Source organism: Equus caballus, chromosome 12 (assembly GCF_041296265.1).
Source record: "Equus caballus isolate H_3958 breed thoroughbred chromosome 12, TB-T2T, whole genome shotgun sequence".
Lineage (NCBI taxonomy): Eukaryota > Metazoa > Chordata > Mammalia > Perissodactyla > Equidae > Equus > Equus caballus.
In genome coordinates this window covers 33,921,696-33,938,362 of record NC_091695.1, presented here as the reverse complement: position 1 = coordinate 33,938,362, position 16,667 = coordinate 33,921,696, and the positions used below count along the sequence as shown (strand labels likewise).

Here is a 16,667-nt window from a genome sequence, read left to right as displayed (position 1 = left end):
GGGGGGGAGGTAATGGGGAGTGACTGCTAATGGATCAGCTTTTGGGGCGTGACCAAAATGTTCTGGAATTACTGGTGATGGTAACTCAACATTGTGAATATGCTGAAAATCACTGAATTGTACTCTTGAAAATGGTTAAGATGGTGAATTTTATGTTAGTGACTTTTGTCGTAGTAAAAAATCTCAAAAAGAAAAGAAAAGAAAAGCAGTGTGGTCCCATTTTTTCTGACTTTGAGTGATGTGGATTGAAAATAGTGTTATAAAATAGTCACATCAGGGGCCGGCCCACGGCCGAGTGGTTAAGTTCCCGCGTTCTGCTGCGGCGGCCCGGGGCTTCACTGGTTCGGATCCTGGGCATGGACATGGCACCACTTGTCAGGCCACACCGAGGCAGTGTCCCACATGCCACAACTAGAAGGACCCACAACTAGGAGATACAACTATGTACTGGGGGGATTTGGGGAGAAAAAGCAGAAAGAAAAAAGGGAAGAAGAAGATTGGCAGCAGTTGTTAGCTCAGGTGCCAGTCTTGGGGGGAAAAGAAATTCACATCAGTGTTTCAATTACTGTGAGGTAATGCAGTTCTCTCAAGAGTAAAAAAAGTTAAGATGTCAAAAATGATCAAATGTCAGAGTGGGCAGACCAAGTTGTGAGTTGTGTTTGTGTTATTGCCGCCTGGCAGTGCCCCTGCAGCCGGTGGACAGACCGCATCCTACAGAGATGCTCAGGTTTGGCTCTAAAGGATGCTCGTTTGGAATTAGACTCCCACACAATGCATCCTCCCTAGTTGCCAAGCCAACAGTTAGGAAAGAGGCACAGGATGGTTTTTTTCCATAAACTTTATTTTTTAGAGCCATTTTCGGCTTACAGCAAAATTGAGGGGGAGATACAGAGGTTTCCCGTATACCTCCTGCCCCCCACTCCCCCAGCCTCCCCTACTGTCCACACCCCCCACCAGCGTGGCACATTGGTTACAGTCCTTGAACCTACGTTGATGCATCGTCACCACCCAGAGTCCACGGTTGACGTCAGGGTTCGCTCTTGGTGCTGGACCTGCTGTGGGCTGAACACGTGTGTAAGGACCTGTGTCCACCATTATAGGTCATCCGGAGTAGTTTCACTGCCCTGAAATCCCGTGCTCCCCCTGTGCATCCTTCCCTTCCCCCAGCCCTGGCCATCACTGATCTTTCGAGCATCTCCATAGTTTTCCCTTTTCCAGAATGTCATATAGTTGGAATCATACAGTATGTGATTCTTTCACCAAGATTAGCTTCTTTCACCAAGGAATGTGCATTTAAGATTCCTCGGTATCTTTTCACGGCTTAATAGCTCCTTCTTATTAGTGCTGAATAGTACTCCATTGTCTGGGTGGACCATAGTTCATCCACTCACCCACTGAGGGACTTCTTGGTTGCTTCCAGGTTTTGGCCATTATGGGTAAATCTGTAACCATCTGGCACAGTGTATTTTTGACCTGGTCCATACGTACATTAAAAAAAAAAACACTAAGGTAGTTTTTTTCTCCTCCAAATGGAAGTCACGTTCGGTTTTTGGCAGAACAGGTTTGAGCTGCTGTTGGGAGCAGTGGCTGCTCAGCACTTAGCAGAGACGAGTTTTGGAAGACGAGAGCAGACCCCGGGGCCGACAGCTGGCGAAGGGTCCAGCGCAGGGAGAGCGGAGGGCTGGGTGGCGCTCAGGTTTGCTGATCTTGGAGAGCGGTAGGTCGGTGAGTGGCAGGGAGAGGGGGCGGACAGCGAGAACCTGGGCGGGCATGAGCACGGGGACGCGGGGCGGAGTGCAGACCGCCTCTGAAGTGTGGTGGCGAAGGTAATGGGAGGTGACAGGGCGGGCTGGAAAGCCAGCCAGTGGTCCCTGTTGGAAGAAGGTGAGTGTACGTGTGATCGTTTTCCCCATCATGGGTGGGAATGCTTCTGTTAAGAGCTGAGCTAACGTTTGAAGGTACTTAAGTGACATCCGTTTTAGCAATATTGCAAAAATCAGCCCGTCAGAACCCTGTTAGCCACCTGCTCCTGGTGGAAACGCCCGGAGATGCTGTGGAAGGAGCTCGGCGGGGCCAGGTGGCGGCCGTCGCCTGTGTTTGAGGGCTGACAGTGAGGCCTTTCAGCGGAGTGGCTCATTTCCAGCGTCCTCATTTGATGTCACACTTGTGGCCGTGGTAGAACGTAGATATTGCTCCCCGTATTTTTAGATGAGTGGTCAAGATGGAGAACTAAGTGACCAGTCCAAGGTCATAAAGGTCAGTTGTTTCCCAGCATGGCTACTGAATTCCCCTGGGAAGCCTTTAAAAATACATATTCCAGGTTCCACCCCAGAAATGTTGATTCAGTAGGCTGAGGCCTAGGAGTCTGTATTTTCGTCAGCTGCACAGGTGGTTTTTAGGCAGCTGGTCTGGACAGCACGGTTCCCTGTGCCGCCTGCAAACCTCTGAGGTGGACGGGTGTTTTGTTCTGCCGCACACGGCCCTTAGGCCGTGAACTGAGCAGGGCGAGTGGTGGCCAGGGGAAGACCGGCCGATTCACAGACCTGAGGCAGAGGGCACAGCCGAGGCACAGACGTGTTCTAGGAACTGTAGATGAGTTGGGACTGACATGCCGAGTAGGAGACACAGAGTGATGATGAGGGAGGAGGCTGGAGAGAGAGGCAGGGTCAGAGCTGCGGGAGCTGACTTCTGGAACCACCCCTCCAGACCAAGGAGACCTGGTGGCCTAGGCAGAGCAGGAGGCAGCGAGGACCCTCCAGAAGATCCAGGTAGGAGGCAGAATTAGTACCCAGCAGCTGGTTAATGTGGGGGGAGAGGAAGTGGGTGATGTGACGTCCGGGAGTCTGGCTTGGACAACTGCATGGGTGGGTCCTCTGCTGAGTTGAGTGAGGGCCTGGGAGGAGTTGGGGGCTGGGTCAGGGAGGAGGGTGATGAACTCCGTTCGGGGAAGGTGGTTTAAGCGTCCAAGTAGAGATGTCTGACGGGCAGTTGGACAGTTGCCGGGGTGGGGGCTTAAAGCCTTGGACACAGGACACAGGTGTGGAGAGTGAACAGGGCACCCAGGAACCTTTGTTCAGCAGTTACGAGATGAGCAGGGAAAAGGACGAGGGGAAGAGAAGGGGAAGGTGGGATCGCATGCTCCCTGACGGTGGTTGGCGAGGTCAGCGAGCACGAAGCCTGCCTGGGGTTAGCGCAGGCGAGGGGATTGCTGTGTCTGAGCCAGAGCGCTTTCAGGGCAGCAGCGGGGCCTGAGGCCAGGTTGCAGAGAGCAAGAACAGGATTCAGGATTGGGGTGTGGTGGCTGAGGGGCCAGGTGTTTCTGAACAAGTTCTGTGTCCACGTGGACAGTCCATATTCTGGTTGCGTCCTGTGCTCTAGCATGGTTTTGGGAGACGAAAAGAGAAGGGAGGATTGGTCTTTTTTTTTTTTTTTAAATACAAGGCAAGGACATAGTTAAAAATTTAAAAAGGAATATAAATTAAAAACGAAGTCTCGCTTCAGCCGCCTTTCCCAGTCCCAGTGGGTAACCTGCCTTAGCTGTTTGCTGGGTGTCCGTCTCTGTGTTATCTTAAAGACGTAAAAAATACGCATGGTGTGTGTTTGCTGTGAACCAAGTTGAGATGACGCTGAAATACTGTGCTGTACTGTCTTTTTCGGTTCGGATTATACAGTCTCTGCTATGAATCCCTAAATGCTGAGCAGCAGCATAAATTGTGTCAGTATCCATTTCTTAAAGAGAAACCGACAAGAAAAGAAATTAGATGTATTGGGACTTTGTAACTGCTTATGCATTTTACTCTGTTGCTTGCAAATGACATTCAGTGACTGAAAATCCCGTGCTGTTGCCTTAAAAGTGGCTTTCCACAAGTCTAGTGAGCTGACGGTCAGCTTTTCCAAGGGCGTAAAGTTTGCTGTCTTCTGACTGTGCCTCTTCTCCCGTCGTTAGATGCGACATGAACAGACAGTTAGACATAGTCTGTTAACAGGAATAGATAGTTGTAATAACCTTTCTAAGCACACTTTTAATCAAGATGCTGGAGTTTTGAAACATATGATTTGCTGACTCGTAAATAAACTTCCAATTTCCCTTATTTCACAATTTGACATGCTTTAAAACCTAAGGCTGAAGCGGGTAGCTTCTGCTGGCACAAGATAATCTGTCAGTTCTGCAAGTCAGTTTTTCAGGGGTTCGTTTGGTGTGCTAACAGTTAGACCCTGTTTCTATTTGTTTATTACCCTCCCTGTCCCCACACCAAGAGGACGGGTACTTTTTGCCGCCACTGAAGCTTCGCTCCTGTTTCAGCAGGTTAGCGAAAATAATGAAGAGTAGCTAAAACATAAAACGAAAGTACTGATGGAGATGCTAGAGAGTGAAAGATGCTGAAGCGCAGCGTGGGATGGCCGAGTGAAGAATTTGGGGGAGGGCGGGGGGGGGCAGGACTCACGTGGGGCTGGGGGAGTGGGAAGGGTGGCTGCTTCCAGCCCAGAGTCCTGCAGTTGCTGGGAGCTACTGGAATGACTGGGAAGAAAGAATGTTCTTTGCTTTCGGAGCTAAATGTTGCATCTGATCCATAGGACGTAACTTAAAATTGGTCTCATGGCGGATTTTGATAAATAATGTCTGGTTTGCATAATCTGGACCTGTTATCCAGATCTGAACCTTTTGTCCAGAAATGCTAAATGTCAGCATTTTTGAGCGTTATGTGAAACCAAGTTCTTGAGCTGGTGTTAATGGCTGTTACCTTCCCTGTTCTCAATCCTAGAAAGTGTCAAACGGAAATGCAAATCTGTATTGCTCAGACTTATACTTTAAATGAAAGTATCCCAGTGATTATTGGATCTGTTCAGTTTCAGAGATACTTTAATTATAGTAAATAGAATGACACTTTAGACTAGTAGTATATGTGGCTTACAGTATTTTTTAGAGCAACGTTTTTTTTCTAAAGAGGAAAAAGGTAGATGCTGACAATTAGATTCCTGTGATGGTAATAGGGGAGATCATTTACTGCACATATTTGGGGTTTGTTCAGCCTGTGCTAGTTTTTTCTGCAATAATGATACACAGTGCACATATGAACGTGCTTCTGGAGTCTTAAACTTTGGAATTTCCTGTCTAATGTGTATCTAAACTCCTAAGTTTAAATTTGCTTTGATGCTTTTTCAGTTGTCGAATTCTTTTGAGCCAAGGGAAAAGGTTTTCCTTTAAGGAGTAAAAATAATTGTCAAGTTCTGTAAATGTGTTTTCTACCATGGCCAAAGCAGTGTGTCACAGATTTCTTTTGAGATATAACCCAGCGATAGGAATGAAGCATATTCTCTTTACAGGTGAACGAAGACAGTCTGGGCTGTTAGGAAGAACTTAGGGGAACTGCATGAAAGAGACAGAGGCTTGCCCGGGGAGGGGGGCGGGAGGAGGTCACGGGAAAGCGAGGTGACAGGCATCCAGCATAGGGGCTCGATGGGAGCGCAAGTGGGCTCCGGGGCGGAGCTCCCTCTTTCCAGGCGGTGTGAGTCCGTGTAGGAGCCAGCTCCTCGTCCCGGTGCGCAGGGGAGCTTCGACGCACCCCCTGAAGCGTCCAGTGTCCACCTTGTTGTGCTTCGACTAGGCGTTTCATTTAAAGGTGGCGAAATTTGTCCATGACAGCTAGTAAGACTTAAAAATAAAACGCTGATACTCAACCCTCCTGGGACTGCAGGTCCCCTGCCACTTGTCATGGTCCCTCGCCCTTCTCCCCTCTCCCTTCTTCCTCACCCCCCTGAAATCCCATGGTCCGTTATCATCACAGCCTTGCACGCCCTGCCCCTCCCTCGCCTCTTTCACTTCACTGTACTCACCGGCAGAAGCCTGCACCCAGTAAGTGCGTTCTCTGTCCGCTGTCGTGACCAGTGACCGGAAGTGGACCTGCATGCCGCCACAGTCACAGCGACTCTTCTCTTCTAGGTGGCTGTTTTCTTCCTTCCCCTTTCCCCTCCCCAGCGCTCCTCACCCACCCTTAAACTTAATGCCAAGTCCTCTGTTTTCTCAGTGAAATCGGAAGAAATCAGAAGAGGTCTTGCGTAAACTCTCACCACATGTCTACCTATTTACCTGGATCTGTGCCCGTGTATTCGGCTGCCCTTCCTCTTACTGTGGGCGAACTGTGTGCACCCAGGAAAGGCCACCTCTGCACTTGGCCGCTTGGCCCGATCTGCTCGCCTTACTCAGGGGAGTTACTCTGTCAGTCCCACCGCTCCCCTGGCTTCCTGACAGTCAGCACGCACACTGTCTCGCACACTGTCTCGTCCTCCAGAAGGTCTTTCTACACCCATGTCTGCTGCAGCCCCTGCCCTGTTTCTCTTCCCCCTCTACCGCCCAGTTCCTCAAAGGAGTTTTCGCTTCTCCTCCTGCTCTCTAGTGACCTCAGCCCAGTCAGGCTTTCGGCCCTGCCGCTGCGCCAGAACTGCTGTTCTCACGGTCACCGCTGACCTGCCTTTCAGCAGATCCACCTATCAGTGATCGGTCAGCCAGCATCAGAGATAGGGCTGATTCCTGCTGGGAGCGCTGGATTCCGGCATGTCCTCCTGCCCACTGCCCGCTCCCAGTCTGCTTTGTTGATGCCCCTCATCTCCCAGCCGTCCAATGTTAGGTTGTCACAGGGCTGGAACCTCATCTCTTCTTGTCTGCGCTCAGTGCCTTGTCCATTTGCGTGGAATGCAATTGCTATCCCGTCTTGGCCAACGTTCCCGAGAACTCCAGACAGGGAATTGCAGCTCTGCACTGGGTATCTCACTCCGCGTGAGTGTCTGATGCTATCTCAAATGGAGCAGTCCACACTGGACTTCCGCCCCTCTCTTCAGAACGTGCTCTTCCCATGCTCGTTCCCTTCTCGGAACGTAGTGACTCCGTCCCTCCCTTGCTCCTGCCGGAATCCTTGGCATGGTCTTGGGCCTTTCTTCCTCTCAGATCTGTTGGGTCTGTCAGCACATCCTGTTGGCTCTCCTCCAGGGCATCTTCGGAGCCCTCCGACTTCTCTTACAGTGCGCTCGCTCACCTGGTCTTGCCTGCGTCATTGCAATACCTGCCTGGTCCCTCCACTTCTGGCCTCACCCTCTTACCAGCTCTTCTGAACACAGCATCTCCCTTGAGGGAGTGTGTGTCAGGCTTCAAGGCACATTGAATGACTTCTTTTAGTGTTCCCGGAGTTTCTTTCTGTTTGCAGGCCTGCGGTGGAATACTGAAGTACAGAGTCGTCCGTGTTCTTTAGCCAGTCTTGTGCTCTCAGGAGCAGCCTTTTCTCCAAGGGCACCGTGTGTGTGTAAATTGTGATAAAATATACAGACCATATGGAGTAAAGCGATTCGTTTCAGCAGGGGAAAGGATGACTTGAGTAACTATTGGTGTTGAAACTGTTGTCTATCCATTTGAACTAAAATAAAGTTAAACCTTAATTTTGTACAATGAAAACGTATATACCTACCATTTTAACCAGTTTATTGAGTAGCTGGATGATTTCAGTGAAGCCTGTGTCTGTGGCCCCCGGCTGTGCTCCTGGGGGGGGCGGGGAGGTGCGGCTCTGGACAGGCCCCCAGTCGCCCTGGGCGGTAGTGGCAGTGGTAGGGGCCCTCTTCCCCTCTGTCCCTGACCCACCCAGCTGTTAACTCCACTAATTGCCAGCCAATTGCTCTAGTTCCAGCAGTGCCCTGGGGCATAAATTCCCCTACACATGAACCCAGTCAAATCCTGCCTCCTTTCTAGGAGTTGTCTCCAGGTCAGAGTTTGGTATTTGCCCTGACCCCAGGAGGGTTCCTCCCAGCTCCCCGAAGCTCCAGTTCCCTCCTGCACACCAGCGGGGTACCGTCTGGGCTGTGTCTTGGGAAAGCCGGTCATCTCCTCCCAGCTGCCCAGCTGCCTGTCACCTGACCCCCACTGTTCTTGAGAGCGCCCTTAGGCTTAAACTTCACCCGTGGAGTCAGCTCCTTTTGGACGAGATTAGGAGCTCTCTTACTGCCTCCCCCCGCCCCCCCACCGGAAAATCTCTGAACTAGGGCTCTGGAGCCTGGTGCGGACAATGGCAGGCTCCTCTGAGTGACACCTGTGCTCTAGGAGCTGAGCACTGGCAGGGGTGGGCAGCAGCCTGGGGTCTCTGCAGCCTTGGAACCACTGCCTCAGAGAGCGAGGGCGGGGATGATCAGGGCCAGGATTCTCAGCACGCGCCACCCAAGGTGTGGCGTGAGCCTCTATTCCTTGAGTGGAAGTTGGGCAGAACCTGGGAGCCCGCACATCTCCACCATGCTTCCCTCTGCGCCAGGTAGCTGGGGGCCCAGGTGGGAAATGCTGCTGTCCTGCCCCTCCCAGGAAGAAGTCCTTCTGATGGGGGCGAGGGGACGGGAAGCCTGTGTTCTTGGCTGCAGCCTCTAGATTGGAGTCTCTACCTCCTGGAGCTGGGGTGGGGGAGGGAGCAGTCTTGGTGCAGAAGCCGCAGACTCGTCCCTTTCCACGGAATCTTCATAGATTTTCTTGAATAGATGTTTCTTCATTTGTTATTTGCCCTTAGGACCAGGTCAGAGGCTTTGAATAGTTGTTTTTTTGGTTTAGTGGGAAGATTAGCCCTAGGCTAACTACTGCCAGTCCTCCTCTTTTTCGCTGAGGAAGCCTGGCCCTGAGCTAACATCCATGCCCATCTTCCTCTGCTTTATATGTGGGACACCTACCACAGCATGGCATGCCAGGCGGTGCCATGGCCGCACCCGGGATCTGAACCGGCGAACCCCGGGCTGCTGAAGCGGAACGTGTGAACTTAACTGCTGTGCCACCGGGCCGGCCCCACGAATAGTTGTTTTTATCTATTAATCTCACGAGTTTCACTGGGGAGCAGGTCAGCAGAGCTCCTCATGCTGTCAGGCTGGAAGTTGATCACCCACAGTCATAGACTCTTGAAGAAGAAATTAGATAAAATGGGCGTTAGCTGACTATATCCACAAAAATGTTCACGTGTCCTTCAAGATCTCTGTAAACTGTCTCCATCCCCATCCCCTTCTGTTTGTTACCCTTGAGATAACAGCATTCGAGAAAAAAATAAATGTTTTCACTTTACTCTTTTCCATTGTGGAATGTAACAATATGGCTTGCTTCCTTTCATCCCCCAGGGGTAAGTATTTCAGTTCTGCATCATGGCTCAAATAGGCTTTTGTGGGCTAGCCTTATAAAGTCAAATTCTAATTGACCACAGATGGTAATGCTGACTTTGAGTTGCAAATGATTAATTTAGGAATGAGCTTTACACCACCTGTTTGTCAATTGATTTTCTAGAATTACCTCAATCAGCCTCTTTTCGTATTTTGACTGGCAGCTGGATTATTTGTTAGGTGAACCTTTATCCGTTCCTTTGTCCAGTAAAGAGAAAACTCTTAAAATGTTGAGAAACGTTGGCAGTTGGCAGATAATTTTAATTATTTCAGAGGAGTTTTGCTCCATTGAAAAACTGACAGGAGAATGTGAGTCCTTTCCTTTCTCCCCAGCTTAATGACATCGTGTTTGTGTGAGGGTGCTCAGTGTTGCAGTTAGAAGTGACCCACGGTTGACAAGGGGAGTGCCTGGCACCTCTCCTCTCAGTGATGTCGTCAAGGAACTTTTTCCCCTTAGCTAACGAAATGTCTTTTTTTTTTTTTTTCTTTCTGCTTTATCTCCCCAAATCCCCCCCGACCCCGTACATAGTTGTATGTCTTAGTTGCAGGTCCTTCTAGTGGTGGCACGTGGGCCGCCGCCTCAGCGTGGCCTGATGAGCGGTACCATGTCCGCGCCCAGGATCCGAACCAGTGAAACCCTGGGCCGCCACAGCGGAGTGCGCGAACTTAACCGCTTGGCCGCGGGGCCGGCCCCAGAAATAAGTCTTCTTAAACTTCCCCTTCCTACCAAAGGCTTACCGGCATTTGTGAAAAGTCCACATTAGGGAGTTGGCTTTGAGTAATTACTTGGCCAATCCGTTAGCGTTGGAGTGCCATCAGCCTTTTCCTGGGGATGCTCTTCCCCAGGGGAGAATCCGCGTAGAGCAGGAGGCTGGGCACAGGGCGGCGGCCTTCGGGGCCTCTTTACTCTCCGGTGGCTCCAGGTCACCGGGGTGCGAGTCGTTTAAAGATGTCTGTGTCCACTTGGTGTCAGGATTCCTGCTCAGGAACGTGTCGAGGGCTTCTGTGGGTCTGAGGAGGTGGGCTTGGAGTCCCTTCTTCCTCCGCTGTGCGTGTGCCCAGGTGCAGGGGTGGAGGGAGGGTGGCGTCTGAGTTACGGCGTCTGCGCGGTCTTGGGCTGGTGGCTCGACCCCCCACGGAGGTCCCTTAGAGCCTCCGGCTGGGGTTGCCTGTGTGAGGACTGGGGTGGCTTGCTGGGAGTCTGTCCTTAAAAGATCTCTTTCCCCCCTTATTTTCTAGGAGTATGCAGCACTCATTAAAGACCTCAGTGCGTGCAGGGAACAGCTCCTTGAGAGGGAGGAAGAAATTGCCGAAATGAAGGCCGAAAGAAACAACACCAGGGTCAGTAGGTGCCGGAACTTGAGCCTCTGGGCCACTATCAGTCACTCTGGCTGGCTTTAAACTCGAAAGACGTCCACTCTACCTGGTTTCAAACACATTTTCGACATTTTCCCACGACTTAACTGTGATCGATCAGTTCAGCGTTCTCATACTTTTCTTGAAATTCATAGTTAAGAATTAGTATTTTGATCCATTTGAGGAGGAATTTCTCTAACTTTCTACTGGATTGAAGGCATTCACACTGGTTCAGCATGAGATGGAAAGGATTGATTTGCCCCGAATCCCAATGTGCAATTGAAGGTGTTGTTTAAACTTGCGTCTCTGTTGGCCTTTTCTCCCAGCTGCTGTTGGAGCACTTAGAGTACCTCGTCTCCAGGCACGAGCCGTCCCTGAGGATGACGGTGGTGAAGAGGCAGGCGCAGTCCCCCGCCGGCGTGTCCAGTGAGGTGGAAGTGCTGAAGGCGCTGAAATTTTTGTTCCAGCACCACAAAGCTCTGGATGAGAAGGTACCGGCGGCCCCGGGGCCAGCCTTGGGCTGCGCGCTGTGCGCCCGGCGGGCGTTGTGCGTGTGCAGCTTCAGTTTACTCTTAGTAGCTTCTGGAATTCTTCTCAACAAAGTTCTTCTATAAGAAGACAGTTCTATATGGTTAAAAAGTATTAGTTGGCAGAAATGTTTTAGATTTTTGTTTGTTGTTTTTTCCTTTTTCTCCCCAAAGCCCCCGGTACACAGTTGTGTATTCTTCGTTGTGGGTCCTTCTAGTTGTGGCATGTGGGACGCTGCCTCAGCGTGATCTGATGAGCAGTGCCATGTCCGTGCCCAGGATTCGAACCGACGAAACACTGGGCCGCCTGCAGCGGAGCGCGCGAACTTAACCACTCGGCCACGGGGCCAGCCCCTGACATAAATGTTTTAAAATTTATTATATCCCGTTTATAGATTTGCTGTTAAGAATTGGGTAATGTAATTTATTTAGGGAGAAGATTTTTCTCAAACTTAAAATTTAAAGCTGTTAATAGCAAGTTTCCATGACGGTAACATCAATGAGAGACGTTCCAGGTGTTCTGTGTTATATTCTGCTAGTGATAGGGTCACTGTCCGCGAAGGCTTGGAGAAGTGTGCACCCACACACTCCACCCCTGCTGTTTTCAGGTGAGAGAGCGGTTACGAGTAGCACTTGAAAGATGTAGTTTGTTGGAAGAAGAATTAGGAGCCACACACGAGGAGGTAAGCTTGCTAAATCATTGTGTGCTTGGAATTGAGGGCTGTTAATTTTTACTTCTTAATTTTGAAAAAAGTATGATGCCTTAGTGGTGGATATCGGATGTTCTTTATCTTTCTGAATCTGGGTCATTTGAATGACTCGTAAACTAGACTTTTATTTCCAAGTTGCAAAAGTCTCTTAAGTACCCGGTTGGCCGGGAGATAATAAACTCTGTTTTGATAACCTGGTTCCCCTCAGGGTGGGTGACACCACCATGTGTTTTCTTTTTGTGTTATGGTTACAGTTTATAGTTATGTTTTTCCAAAAGAAGTTTGCTATCTTTCCTTATTTCTTTGCTCTTATCCAATTTTTTTTGGTTTTAGCTAATGATTCTTAAGGAACAGAATAATCAGAAAAAAACACTCAAAGATGGGGTGCTTGACGTAAACCGCAAACAAGAAAATACACGGAGCACTAATGGAAAGGCAAGTCCGTGGGCTTTCTCTTTGTCGTCTCCTAGTTCCATCTGCCCGCAGTGTGCGTGCAGCACTGTTTCACAACTGTTGTCGAGCCCCGCTTCGAGCTTGAGTGTCGTGAGCGCTGTGCCATCCAGCAGGTCTCGTAAATCAGCTTTGGTTTTACCTTCCTCCTGGAAGTCCTTTACTTCCTAGCTCACCAAACAAGCCTATTTAAGGATTTTTTTCCCCCAGCAGCGATCTTCCAATGGTTCCTTAAGCCACGAGGAGGACCTTGCTAAAGTCATCGAGCTCCAGGAAGTCATAGATAAGCAGTCGAGAGAGCAGAGGCAGATGAAGGAGCGTCTGGCCGCCCTTTCCAGTCACGTCACGGAGCTGGAGGAAGACCTGGACACCGCTAGGAAAGCTCTCATCAAATCTGAGGAAATGAACACCAAGTTGCAGCGGGACGTCCGCGAAGTGAGTGGTGGTGGAGACGGCGCTGCCCTGGAGTCCCAGGGCTGGGCGGTTTGGGTTTGATCCTCGCTCATCTTGTCCCTCACGCTCCCAGCTCCCTCCAGCCTTTGGGTTACTGTATAAGTGACGGCCAAACAGAACAGCACTGTGAGGCTGTGGTAGGCGCCTCCCCATCTCTGTGGTGAGGCCTCCTTTCCCTGAGGTCTTCAGAGCTGGAGGACCCCCGGTCCAGCTGGTCTGTTAGCCTGGTGGCCGCGGCTCCCCGCCGTGCTGCAGTGTGGCTGTAGTGCCCTGGTCTGTGGGTCCCTCACGTCCACGGCTTCCAGGCTGTCTGAATTTATTCTTCGTTATGCTCAGGTTTCCTTCTTGCTTAAGGGGAATGTTGGTTTCGGTTGTCTGCTTGTTCCCTGAAAGTGATGTGAGCGTGATCTGCTGAGCGTTAAGGGCGCGTTCCTGGCAGTCTTCCGGCGCTCTGACCTTCTGCTCTGCGAAGGGATGGGTGACGGTATTGAATGTCAGAGGTCGGACCACAGCGAGAGTGGAATTGGCTCACACTGTGCCGTGAGGAGCGTGCTGGAACAATATGCAGAAATAGACTCGTTTCCGGCACATGTTTCTGCACGTAGAATTATTTACGAGAATCTGTCTAACCATCATTATAAGAGCAAATGAGGGCTGGATACTTTCTCTGCTGCTTCCTCCTGTCACTGCAGCCTGTCCTTTGTAAACAAACAGAAAACACGCACGCGCACCCCTGCGAGACCATCTCAGAGAGCCTGTCGGGAAGACCCTTCAGACCTTTTCACGTGGGTGCGGAGCAGCCGCACTGCCCCTTCAGCAACTCGGTGTGAGCAGTTTTCTGTAGGAATTTAAAACAAAGAAAAAGACTACATTTATTACAGAACTTGTTTAGTTATATTGTTCTTTGGCAGCAGGAGGAGATTATTTATGTGGCGGAGTTTAATATGCAGAGGATTTCGAACTTCTTTAAGACCCGTCACTTTGAATATTAAGACGTGGCTAACGTGAGTTCCTTAGTAAACAAAGAGGGACCTGAAATGGACTTTTAGGTTGGGGGACAGGAATGGCGCTATCAGAAAGTTCTGGTCCTGGTTTCAGTGTTCGATACTGTGTAATAGAATTTTGCTGCTGAATGAGGCATCAGAAGGTTGCATCCAATTAAATTGAACTTTGACTTCTGTTCCCATTTGTTAATGTTATTGCTTTAATTTTGTGGTAATTGCATGAGATTTCATCCAACTTCTAGCCAAGAAAATGAGCCTAGTGTCTCAGCATCGTGTCCTTGAGGGGCTTCGCCCCGTCCTGCAGGAGCGCACTTGCATCGTGAGGCACACAGAGGTCGTGTCTTCATTGTCAAGACCTTCACCTCCTGGGATTCTTGCAAGATTGGGCTATTTTATTGTCCATTTTTCTGGGTAATCTTATGTAGAAAAGGATAAGCTTCGTAAACTGAGTGGCCAAACATAGTAGGTGAATATTTATGAATATTTATGATATTTGAGATAGGTACATTGCCATTCACCTTGAAGGAAACTGGCATCTCTATCAACTGAATTCTGAGGACACTAATTTTATATTTGATTTCAAAATTAGAGTTTAGTCCAGTTTTTTCTCTCTTTAGCATTCACCTTTTTTCCGTCTGAAACACCTAATGTAGGCCATGGCCCAAAAGGAAGACATGGAAGAGAGAATCACTGCTCTGGAGAAGCGCTACCTCGTGGCGCAGCGGGAGGCCACCTCTGTGCACGACCTCAACGACAAACTCGAAAACGAAATCGCGCACAAAGACTCCGTGCATCGCCAGGTAGGGGATCTTACAGAGCTCTGTCTGGCTTTCGCTGAATAATTACTAAGGCAGTTAAAGGCCTTTTTCCTGTGACTTCCATGTTGGAAACCAAGGCCCAATGTAAAGTTTTTGTAATCTTAGACTACTGTGTTCAAAAGGGTGAATGACTTCAACTGGCCAGTTTTAATTACTTAGGATTTGATTTAACCATTTTATGGAACTGCACTCCTTGCTTCTTTCTCCTGTTTTGTTTTGTTTTAAGTGAATGTTAATCTGTTGCTTGTTAGCGTTTTTACCAAAGGAGCAGAGTGGCAGAGAGCTGCAAGGCAGTGGCTGCTTGTTAACAGCTGGGTCAGTGTAATACATGGCGCGTTTAGAAATGCAGCCAGCAGGGAGAGTCTGCCCCTCCTGCGGTTTGCTGAGGCACGCTTGCTCCTGTTTCTCTGTAGCCCCAGAGAATCGAGTTAACCAGAAAACCCCAATCCAGCTTCTTGAAAATAAAGTGAGTTCATCTGGTATATCATAAAGTATATCATTAAACCCAAAATAAAAATAAAACATAAAATACTAGGAAGCCATTAACAATTTTATTGTGGAATACTGTTTGAGAGCTTGGGAGTTGTTCACAGGGATGACTTTAAAGGGCAGACCACAAAATACTGTGGACAGTGTGACGCGTTTTCCAAAGGTTTTCAAGCGTAATATATTGTCTGTATGTCTACGGAGATACGTGCACACAGGAAGAGGAGAAAGCTGCTTAGGAGCAAATGTCCGCCTCTCAGGAACCTGAACTTACAGATGATTTTTAAAATTTTCTTTTTTTAAGAAGTTCTTGTCTAAATTTCCCACATTGAAGTTTTTTTTTAGAGTAGGAGGACTTTTTAAAAGAACAATGATACATTTACAAAAATAGCTTGACTAGCTTTTCCTTAGGCCGACTCTTCGAAGGTCTCTGTTTCAAAGGAGAAGGCCATCTTTTGGCTTACCTGCCCCTGGCAGTTGGCTGGAAGTAGTGTTACCTTCAAATCATGGGTCTGGTTATTTTTTAAAAAGGGTTAATGATGACTCTTCTTCCTTAACTTGTCAATAGGAATGAGCAAGCTTCCACAGAAAATGCGTTTTCTTTCATGTATAGGAACTTTGTTTTTTGTTTTGTTTTTTTTTTAAGAAAAAAGACTTCTTCAAAGATATTTAGGTAAAGTAACTACTTTGGCAGAGGCGCTTTGCACATTGAAATCAAGCCCAAACAGTGGAAGACGAGGTTCACTCTGAAGTGCCTGCCAGCACAGTGCTGCTTCTGTCAGAGCTGGTTTAGGAGATGTCTGCGTTTAGAGTTTTCCTCAGTTTGTCAATATGGAGAGGGCCAGAAGATTTGGTCCATTTTGATGCTCTGCTCTCGTTTCGTAGACTGAGGATAAGAACCGCCGGTTACAAGAGCGCCTGGAGTTGGCGGAGCAGAAGCTGCAGCAGACCTTGCGGAAAGCGGAGACGCTCCCCGAGGTGGAAGCGGAGCTGGCCCAGAGGGTGGCCGCGCTCTCCAAGGTGCCGCCTTGGGTTCCCTTCTGGGGCCAATGTCGGGATTTTGATCTTGAGATGATTTCCCTGTGTGCCTTGTTTACCTTTTGTTCTTATGTCGGTGCACCTCCGCCCACGAAAGAGCTCAGATTGGTTCTTAGTCTTGCGTTGTCTGAGATTGGACCGCTTTTTAAATGTCCAGTGTGAGCCTCCTCTTTTGTTATCCCTGAACTAATTTCTCTCCAGTTTTGTCAGGTGTGTGCTGTTCATCCCCAGGCTGCTTGATCTAAGAGTCACTGCTGCTTAGAGTTAGTCAGCAACTCAAAGTGTAGGATGGAAGCTTTGTGTAGAAGGATAGACTTGGTCCCAGAAATCGGAAAACACCATTCTCATTTGTTTTACTTTTTCTTTTTTTTTTGCTAAGCAAGAGTCACCCTGAGCTAACGTCTGTTGCCAGTCTTCCCCTTTTTTGTATGTGAGCTGCTGTCACAGCATGGCCACTGGCAGATGAGTGGTATAGGTTTGCTCCTTGGAATTGAACTCGGGCTGCCAAAGCGGAGCACAGCGAACTTAACCACCAGGCCACCAGGGCTAGCCCTGCCATTTTCTTTTAAAGACAATGAAAATAAATTTGTAATAAACAAATTTTTAAGCAATTTATTCATTCATCTGTTCAACAAATGTTGACTAGGCGTATGCAAGACA

General features: G+C 49.1%; 1 protein-coding gene across 30 annotated transcripts in view; it reads left to right on the top strand.

The window, feature by feature from the left end:
* Window positions 1–16,667, top strand: part of LOC102147393 (liprin-alpha-1-like) — a 112,498-nt gene that overhangs the window by 41,040 nt on the left and 54,791 nt on the right. For 18 of the 30 annotated variants that reach the window (XR_011424014.1, XR_011424013.1, XR_011424016.1 and 15 more), the window contains 7 exons: window positions 10,405–10,506; window positions 10,848–11,012; window positions 11,657–11,731; window positions 12,092–12,193; window positions 12,419–12,643; window positions 14,319–14,465; window positions 15,855–15,989. Coding sequence is in view for 25 of the 30 variants with exons in the window: in XM_070229867.1 (XP_070085968.1) it covers window positions 10,405–10,506; window positions 10,848–11,012; window positions 11,657–11,731; window positions 12,092–12,193; window positions 12,419–12,643; window positions 14,319–14,465; window positions 15,855–15,989 (951 nt within the window). In the remaining 5 variants the exon portion in view is untranslated. The remainder of the gene's footprint in view (window positions 1–10,404; window positions 10,507–10,847; window positions 11,013–11,656; window positions 11,732–12,091; window positions 12,194–12,418; window positions 12,644–14,318; window positions 14,466–15,854; window positions 15,990–16,667) is intronic. The other 12 variants (XM_070229878.1, XM_070229869.1, XM_070229879.1 and 9 more) reach the window with 2 other exon arrangements.